At 52.6% G+C, this 9690-nt stretch overlaps 1 protein-coding gene across 3 annotated transcripts in view; it reads right to left on the minus strand.

The window, feature by feature from the left end:
- Positions 1-9248, minus strand: part of ABTB3 (ankyrin repeat and BTB domain containing 3) — a 174576-nt gene extending 165328 nt beyond the window's left edge. The window contains exon 1 of one of the 3 annotated variants that reach the window (XM_075754074.1): positions 8024-9248. In XM_075754074.1, coding sequence (XP_075610189.1) covers positions 8024-8981 — 958 coding nt within the window. In that variant the 5' untranslated portion in view covers positions 8982-9248. The remainder of the gene's footprint in view (positions 1-8023) is intronic. The other 2 variants (XM_075754080.1, XM_075754091.1) reach the window with 2 other exon arrangements.
- Between the last annotated feature and the right edge of the window lie 442 nt (positions 9249-9690).

Below are 9690 nucleotides of genomic sequence, written 5' to 3' on the forward strand. Positions count from 1 at the left end.
ATGAGCAAGATCTATCCACGTAAGGGCTCTGGGAGCAGGCTGCGAATTTGCTGACCCAAAGGTATCACCCATCCCTCCCTGTTTGGCTGCAATGCCTCCGTGCGCTCCTATCTCCTGGCGAGCATCCCGCCTCCCACGCATCCTGCGGCACTGATCCCTCCCTGCACTTTCGTTTTCAGCTGCCTTACAACACCGGGAGAAAAGAGCTTATACCTGTCTCCTGTGCTTTAACAGACCTTTTGCAAAATCCCGGTATCAACGTCCATTACTGCCTTAAGCACAACGACAGGAAGAGCCCAGTCCCGAAGTGTCACGCCAGCAAAGTTCCCACCAAGCCGCTGTTACGCTCGCTGAGGACAGACAACCAACTGCCACCAAGCAGATTTACACCGAGTCTGCCTAAGAGCCAGCAGGATCAGAATCTGGCCCAAAATTTTTGAACAAGAAGGATGCCATTTAACACAGTGCTTGTAAATGGCCTGGAACTGAGTGGGGTGAACAAGTCCTTCCTCCCGTACCCACCTTGCCAGCTCCGTTCAGCAGCGGCACGGTCACCTGTCCTGAGGCCTGTTGGTATACAAGTGGTTTAATTTTCTTCCTGTTCTTTACTACCAATCCAGTATCATTTAACTCTAAATCAAATCCAAGCCGATTTCTGTTCCTCATCAGCGATGAGCCAAGAGAATCTCCGTGGGAAACTGCAAGTGTCCCAAGCACCTTCTCAGCCCCCAAGCTGGTCCATGTATTTACCGCAGGATGCCAACAGCCCTCTCACAGTACCACATTATAAAACCTCCTGGGTTGTTTCCAGGATCAATTACACCAAAAGAGGGTACTGCTTAATATGAGCTGGGCATAGGAATCAAGAAAGAGACTAAAACACCATCAAAATGACAGGCACCACTTGAACGGAGCCCAAGAAAATGGTCACGTCCCATAAGCCACGGTGTGCAACTTCCTCCTCATCTACAAACTGCCATGGTAAGTAAGGGAGTGTGATGATTCAAAAGCATCAGTTCAGTGTAACAGGTTAAATTAATTAAAATAACCAAGACAAGCCTCTGCAGCCTCAGCAAGGTATCAGCATAAGTGCCTGTAACCCATCCATGCTGCTGAACTGATCCACACGGACGACAGCTCCTTGTTCTTCAGCTCCTCCCAGAAACATATTCCTCACTCCTGCTACCAAAACGAGCCTACAGCTGCCTCCTCACTCATTTCACTTGATCAGTGGCCTCCTCTCTTCTGTTTTTACAGAAGAGAGATGCAGCTTTATGGAAAGCAAAAGGAGTGACTGACCACCAGACTGTATCTGCTCACAGCCTACAACAGCAGGATTGCTGTATTACCTTCTGGGAAAATGGGAAGCTTACACGCTGACAGACAAACGTGTCCATGCTGAGCCCACTGATAAGAACTCTTTGTTGTAGGAAATCCCTGAAAGCAAGGACAGATCAAAAACTGCATTTGAGGCTTTGGCTGGCACAGTCCTCTAAAACGTCTGTGGGGGTTTTTTCAGGCTGTTCCCACTGAACACCTCTGGCAAAGTAACTACAGGTTAAGGTGAGTGCAAAAGCTCTGGGGTAATTTTGACTCCAACTGTACTTTTTTTAAAATACTTATCAGTATTTTTATTATATTATATTTAATTATAATCAAATATTTATATGGACATGGTGCAGTAAGTTGCTTTTGCTGAGGAAGAAAACAAGGAGAAGAGCAAAGGAAGAAAAAAGCCCCTACTTTTTCCTTACGCCCTGCTGAAACCTCCTATGCCTGGGGCAAAGGAAAACCACCTGCAGACAGGTGGGAGTGCTGGGATGGAGGGACTGGCCTGGTTGGACACAGCAGCCCAGCCTGGGAGACTGAGAGAGCACCCGCAACGTGTTGAAACTGGCAGGAGACTGGGAGAACGAGCAGGCACTGATGCACGCTGTGAAGGTCATACGGGAGGTTTGGGAGGTGATAGCACTGGAAAAATCGGCCCACAATACCAAGCAGCTGCTCATGTCACTGCCCAGCAGTTAATGCTGACACTGGGTGTTAAAGGAGACAACAGGAGAGGTCTGCTGGGCTCCAAGCAGCCATCTCAGGCCAAGCAGCTCAGGGACGCAAACAGTGGCAGCGCTGCTGCTCGTGATACCCGTAGCAAGAGAGCACGTCCCGGTGGCAAACTCCCCCATCCATCCCCTCTTGCTTCTTCTGTACAGTCTCTACTGGGCCAGCACCAGAGCTATTTGGAGTGGCAGATGCTAGCTTCCACAAGCTGCCTGAAAGGAGCCCCCGCTCTTTTTGCACTACACATTGACCAGAGGAAATTAACTTCAGACAGAGGATTTAATTCCTGGTGCCCACACACTCCAGCAAAGAGCTGTCTTCTCCTCTGGTGTCATCTAATTGAGCGTGGCTTTGTCCTTTCACATCTTCATTGGGGGTAAGGTGGGGGCGGAGATCATAAAGCTTTCCTCTAGCTTCTGAGAGAGAACTCAGTCCCTGTCCGGGACAAGGGAGATAAGGCTCAGGCTTTACAAGTCCCCAGCTGGTGCACCACTGGGTGTTTACTCTGGAGAACATGGAAGATTTCTGACTGATAACCAACAGCTTGGTTCAATACACACTGCACAAAGGCTGACACGCTAAATGTGGTTACTCAAAGTAACTTTGAGCAGCCACGGAAAAGAGAGCATTTGCAGTAGCATCAAGGAAAGGTGCAAAGTTGTCCCTAACACTCACCTGCACCCTGTGCCGCCTGCTCACAGGGGGGCTGAAAGGCTAGATGAAGCCTGTTACCATTCAGCAAAAAAAGCCAGGAAACCAATACACTGCTAAAATTAGGCTGTTGTTCCCCAAACAAACTCCTTGTATATACAGTCATATTTCCCAATCGTAAGTCCAAAGTCTCGTTTACATCAGAAACTACGTGGTATAACTGCAGCCCTAAAACTCCCTAGCGTGGCCACGGCTATAACTGCTATTAAGGTACTTTCCAACATGATAAAGGGAATAATCATACTGGCATGCATCATCTTTATGATTATTCTGGGTGTTTCTGGTATAACCATTTCTGGGATTTTTTTTTAATGTTATACTCATAACTGAAACAAATTATACGAATAAAGATGTCCAGTGGGAAACAAACCTTCATCAGCCAGTCAACCAGCAACCTCCCACTGAGTCTCTACTTCTCAGTCCCACCATTGCTCCTTCTCAACCCTCACAAGGCAACGGAGGTCTGCAGCGAGTGTAAACATGCTGAATGTCCGTCTGTCCCGCTCCTGCCAACACTGTTGGGTTCAAGCAACCCACCCCATTCCAGGGAAGGAGCACGGTTTCCTCACTGCCATCCCAGGTCCCACCAGCATCAATGGCCACAAGCCACGACCAGGCACAACCTCCTGCTCTTTGGGCAGGCGACTCTCCCTCCCATTCGGAGAGGGTACAAATGCACAACTTATTTAGAGAAACTGCAGAAGTTTGCTTAGGAGGTTGTCAGGTAAGAGAATTGAGCAAAAATACACATCATTTTTTGCAATGCTAACCTCCGGGCAAGGACCTCGAGTGCCCAGAAGCAGATGGGGAAAACACAACAGCAAAGACCCCTAAGTATAACATACAGGAACATATAAGAAACTTCAGGCTGCATTCCCTTTTTTTCTTTTTTACTAGTGAAAAATTAGACTGAAATATAATGGGGTGAAAAAGGATGTTCTTCAAACTGCAGTTAAGAAAAGCCCAGGAAAAAGGCATGAAATTCTACTTTGCGCCCAAATATCCCTCTATCATCCTAGCTGAAATAAGTTTTCAATTGATTTTTATGTTGCCCCTAAAGCCATAATAGCATCTTAAATGGTTCAATTACAATAGAAAACAGAGAAGTAACAAACAGTAAGGGAAGGGAATGGTCTCTATATACACACGCACACACACGTATGTATACATACATATCAGAACTTAAAAGCATTAACTGATTTGGTTAAGCTGTGCTAATACATTGCTATTGCTCATTTGCTTGGAGTCCCTCTAGTTCGCCTGGATTAGGAGAAGTGGCTGAGGTTAAACTGAGGTTAGCTGACACGTGTCAGCCAAGCCTGACCTAATCCTGGGTTTCTTCCTAGTTGTTGTGTCTTCCTCTCTAAATAATATTAAGAATAAGAAGAAACCACAGGGATGCAGTTGGGTTCCAAATAACTATTTTTAGTAGCTGTACACAAACAGACAAGGCCAAGTTGTGCATGCCGGCTGCTCCGCAAAAACCTGCTCCCCCATGATCCCCAGCTCCCTGGCCTCTGCCGTTCCCGAGTCCTGCAACACAAGATAAGGAGACCCCCTCCCCAAGACTGAAATGAAAACTACCTGTTTTCTCAACTCTGTATTAATCTCAGTGTTGTCTAATACCTTTCCTCCACCTGGTAAAAGAGGACCTTTATAATACAGCATAGGTGACTTTGAGCTACTTGGATCTGCCATCCAAGCATCCCCTGTGAAAAAGAAATACATGGACTTACTCCAATGATTTGTGCTGGTTCCAAGACCTGGGGAAACCTCCCAGTCATCTCAAAGCAGCTCTCGGATCTGGCCTAAAAGTAGGGGTTTGATGAGCAATAAAGAAACGAAAATAATATAGCTTAAACCACAGAGGTGCCAGCTTTTACTGCCTTGCATTGAGTACACAATATTTTGCTCCCACTATTTCAAGGGAAATAACACTCTGCGCGACTGTTACAGGATGTAAAACGTGTACTGTGCTGTTCAGAGCTCGTAATTGAAACATTTGAGCGCCAATGAAATCCCAAACGTAAAGTTTTTAATTTTCATTCAACCATGACATTAAAATTCTGGTTGTGCGGGGGGGGGGGGGGGGGGGGGGGGGGGGGGGGGGAATTACTATCTCGGAGTGCTTTTAAGGTCTATTCTTTCTGATGTAGTAACTGGGATAAGCTCAGCCAAGATGCCAGCAGCTGCTGGCGTACTCCAGCAGCTTGTTCCTAGTGCCGCTGCCTGCTTCTCCTTTGTCATCCCTGCTCCCATACCACACAAGAGGTTGTTAAGAGGTTCATCAAGGAGATGCGGCCTGCTGCCTGCAACGCACGAAAGAGTGCCACCACCTTCGTACACGTGCCTTCAGCCCTGCACAAGGAATGAGCAGGCATCTGTTGGAGAGCAGGGCTCCTGTCGAGGCAGCTGTCCGAGCTCGGGCCAGACGTACAAAACAAACCCAGCAGACTGAAAGAACTGGTTCAGCTACCTTCTCTATCCAAAGGCGCATGACCACCATTTATAGGAAGGAGAAGGTTATCTTGCAATACAGATCTTATTCAGCAGCTTCCAAGATCACTGTGTATGACACCAGGCTAAAAAACCTCAGCTGAAACCACTAAATGCTCTGCACAGCTGACGGGGAAGCTCTGAAAGGCTTGTTTGTGTCTTGCAGATCTTCAGACCACCTTCCTCAACACTCATGTTCACAGACTAGAGTGAGACTAGAGACTCATTGACTTAGAGCAATCTCAGCCTACATCATGCACTAACTCATGTTCCTCGCATACTTTCATTCCATGATCTTCACGGGTTGCCTGTTTCGCTGGCTGGCTGAAATTTAACCTGGAAAATTTTTAAAGGTTTGATGCTTGTCTGCCAGAGAGCTACTGCCTGTTCCCAAAAAAACTACCTGCAGAAAAGGTACTGCTTAGGGGGTCTGCTTTTGCACTGTTTTCCTTTCCCCCCCTGCACTCAAATCATATTGGCCACGGTACCTCCAGAAAGGACCCAGCCACCACTTCTCATCCATGTCTGACGGACCAAATCCACAGATTTCAGTGCCTGTGTGTCCACATGCCACCCAGCTGGGGAATGGCACCCAGATTCATCAAACCTCCAGAATACAAGACCTGCCTCTTCTCCTGCAGCAGTGCAGAGAGATGTGAAGAGAAGCCTGCTACCTATTAAGCTGCTTTATCACAGTGTTTCAAGTACTGAGTAGAGAGGAAGGATGAACTTGTGGTTACGCCACTGTGTAGAGATGTAGCTTCTAGCAGTCCTAGCCTCCTACCACAGATTGCCCAAATAGTTTTGAGCAGGTCAAAATCTCCCTCATCAGACTTCCCCACCTTTTAAGTGCCTGAGAAGGAAACATTTGCAACCAACTGTGGAGCACTCAGACATTAAAATGTTGAGGACTGTATAAACAGATGCGTATCTCACTGGTGAAGAAACAGACTGATGTGTTTAATGGTTTATAATGGCTGGTTTAGTTGCCATGAAAGTACTTAACAGCGTGCAACGTGTCCTTGGATTAAATCTAAATAAACATAAACAGCAGTAAAAAATGGCTTTTATTACAAGAAGGCCTGACTCTTGATATATGAGGATGCCAAACTACATATTATAAGGTGTTAAAAAGCAAAACAACATTACAGTCATTTGCATAGAAAACATGACACAGGGAGAGAGGTAAAACAAAATGGACAACTTGCTAGGGTCTGATTCGAGTAGCTTAGAAAAATACCATTTGCTCGAGTCAGGACTGAGCTACCAAGGAGATTTGTGTTAGGTAAAGCTACAACAAAATGGAGACAAAAACTCCAAATCGTGTCCCTGGAAGGGAGATAAATGAGAGTCAGAATGAAGTTCATTTAAATCCACTGAGCTGATACAGAGGGAGTTAGAGAGATCTGCAAAACAAAATGAAAGGCTCGGTAGGAGACTGCACAGCCAGTGCTGCAATGTCAGAAATGCAAGACAGTGCCATCTGAAACCTACAGGCACAGTACCAGGACTCGAGGAAAAATAACGGTGGCACTCCTGGGGAAGACGTGCCTGCCTGCAACAGCGCTAGAATAAAGCGCAAGGGTCCTGCAACACATACCCCCGACAGCAGATGCATTTTGAAGGAAGGTTCAGCAGAGCCTCTGGGGAGGACATCCTCGGGTGGAGTAAAACCGCCAGAGGAATATTTCTGAGCAGCACCTATTTACACCGGGGAGGAGGATTTGCCCCTTTCTTTTGCTCCTGCTTGGCATCCTCCTTTGAGTCTCTTATGGGAGAGAAGGTGTCTTAACACAATAGATAATTAGCTGTAATGCATCCTCTGTGGCTATAACAACTTAACAGGGCTTATCTGGAGACCTGATCTAGACTTCCAGTTATCCTTGTTCTCCCAGTTCCTCCCCCCCCCCCCCCCCCCCCCCAATATTTGCATCTCAGCTTGACAGGTATTTTGTATTTAAGCTTAATAAAAGTGTTTGCATGTGCCTGTGCACGCTTAGGAGAAGGTAAGAGAAAACCACCCGATTTTAACTCTGATTCCCCGAGACGCGGCTCGTTCCATTTTCCCTCCCCTGACAAACAGAGGGAGCTGAAATAAACGTCAACTTTGGGATCCTGCTCTACCAAACGATTAACTCATTAAAAATATTGGACTCTTCGTTTAAAAAAGAAAAAAAAAAAAAAACCAAACAAGATTCCCCAGGAAGTTGATGCATCACCGTGTTGCATCTGTGTCAAGCTCTGGATAAACAAGCAGCAACATGAATGAAATCTGTCCAGAAAGACTGCATTTCAGCGCCAACCACGCAATCTCTGGCCAAACCACTGCATATGTAACAAAGTTTGATCTCGCTTGCGAGCGCTCAGCTGCGCTTCTGCCATTTCCTGTGGAAAATTGAAGCTCTGAACGATGTCTATCACCCAGCCCTCGCCAACACCCCTGCCAGCAGCCCCTAAATACACACACGGACCCGCAGGCAGGCAGCCCCGGCACAGCCAGAGCCAGGCGGGGATGCCCGGCAGCTCCGGGCCGGGCACCGCCGGGAAGGGGCAAACCCGCCGCGCTGTCCCCTCCTCCTCCTCCCACCCCGGCGGCGCGGCCCCGCCGCAGCCCCGCACATCCCCGGCGGCAGGTGCCGCGGCCCGCCCGAGCCCGGGGGGACGGACGGGCGCCCGCGGGGGGGAGGGGGTGTCCCGCCCCAGCGCAACAGGTGGTCGGTGGCGGCGGCGCCCGGTCCCGCCCCGCGGCCGCACTCACCGCTGGCGTTCTTGCCGCAGATGAGGTGCTGGTAGGGCTGCAGCAAGCCCCAGAGCTCGGGGTCGTTGTTGACCGTCTGCTCCAGCGCCTCCAGGGTGAACCGGGGCGCCTCGCCGCCCTCCTTCTCCTTCTCGGTCGGGGCGGCGGCGGCGGCCGGGGGCCGGCCGGACGGCGGGAGCGGAGCGGCGGGGCCGGCCAGGACCCGGGCGTGGATGTCGCGGAAGAGGCTCTCGGTGCCGGCGGTGAGGTAGATGGCGGCGTGCTCGTGGATGCGCAGGGCCACGCGGCTGTCCACCATCCAGCGGTAGAACTTGCCCACGGAGAAGGCCAGCCCGCACCGCGCCGACTTCCCGCGGCTGAAGCGGTCGCCGCCGCTGCCGCTCATGTTGTAGAGGGAGAGGGCGCCGAGAGCGGCCGCCGTGCAGCGGGCCGCCAGCGTCCAGCCCAGGACGATCTCCATGGCGCTCCGCACCTCGTGCTTGGTGCACTTGGCGAAGCGGAGGCTCAGCCGCTGCGCCTCCCGGGCGATGCGCACCAGCGCCCGGCTCACCAGCGTCGAGAGCCGCGCCGCCGCATCCCGGCTCCCGGGGCTGGCGGCGGCGCCCGGAGCCCGCGGCTCCCGGCGCGGCGGCGGCAGCAGCAGCGCCTCCACCTCCTCCAGGCTCCAGGGGACCTCCTCAAGGTCGGGCAGGAGCCGGGAGCACTGCTGCCCCGCGCAGTCCAGCACCTCGGAGTCTTCCGCTAGGACGGTGTTGACGGTGTCGAAGCTGTTGTGCCGACTGTGCATGGAGTCAGTTAGGTGCGGCCAGCAGCTTCCTCCATAGGGGTACGCGGGGTGCGAATCCGAGCAGCACAGCGACAAGTTGGAGGAGCGCACCGAGTCCGCCGCGCCACCATACCCGGAGTCCAGCGTCAGGTCTTCCAGCGTCCTCACCGCCGTCTTACCTCTCCGGGCCATCGCTGCACTTCATGCTGCACCCGCGGGACCCAGGCGGGGAGCGACTCGCAGGAAAGGGGAGGAAGAGAACAGCGAGGGGGGCGCGGCGAAACCCGCCGGCCGCTTCGCTTCGCCCCGCCGGCCGCAGCCTGCTGCCGCTCCGCTCCGCCAGACGCCAGCGAAAGCGGCGGTGCTGCCCGCGCCCTGCTGCCGGCCGCGGCCCCGCTCCCGGCCCGGCTCCTGCACTGCGCCGCGCCGCCGGCCCGACACCGCAGCGCAGCACAGCGCCGGCCAGGCGGCGCGGGGGGGCGGGGCCATGCAAAGCGTCTCCATCTCTCAGCCAATGGTGCGGGGCGGGGGCGGAGACATGCAAAGCTCCGCTCTCGACGACCAATGGGGAGGCGCCCTGAGCCTGGCGGCACCTCCCCTCGCCTCCGCGGGGCGCGGAACCGCGGCGCGCCGCACCGCGCAGCGAGGGGCGGGCGGGGGCGCGGTCCCGGCGGCGGTGCCCCGCTACTGCTCCCGGCCAGTGCCGGTCCCGCCCGCGGCCCGCGGGGGCCGCAGCACCCTGCCCCCCGCGCTGGCCCCCGCCCCGTCCCGGGCTGCAGCCTGCGCGCAGGCAGGACCCCGCGGTCCAGTCCCGACGGCGGGGACTTTGCGTGCTGCAAAATGAAAACAGCGGGAGCGCTGGCAGCCGGGTGCGGGGCGAGGCTCGGGGAGGAGTGAGGCC

This window comes from Balearica regulorum, chromosome 1 (genome assembly GCF_011004875.1).
Source record: "Balearica regulorum gibbericeps isolate bBalReg1 chromosome 1, bBalReg1.pri, whole genome shotgun sequence".
Lineage (NCBI taxonomy): Eukaryota > Metazoa > Chordata > Aves > Gruiformes > Gruidae > Balearica > Balearica regulorum.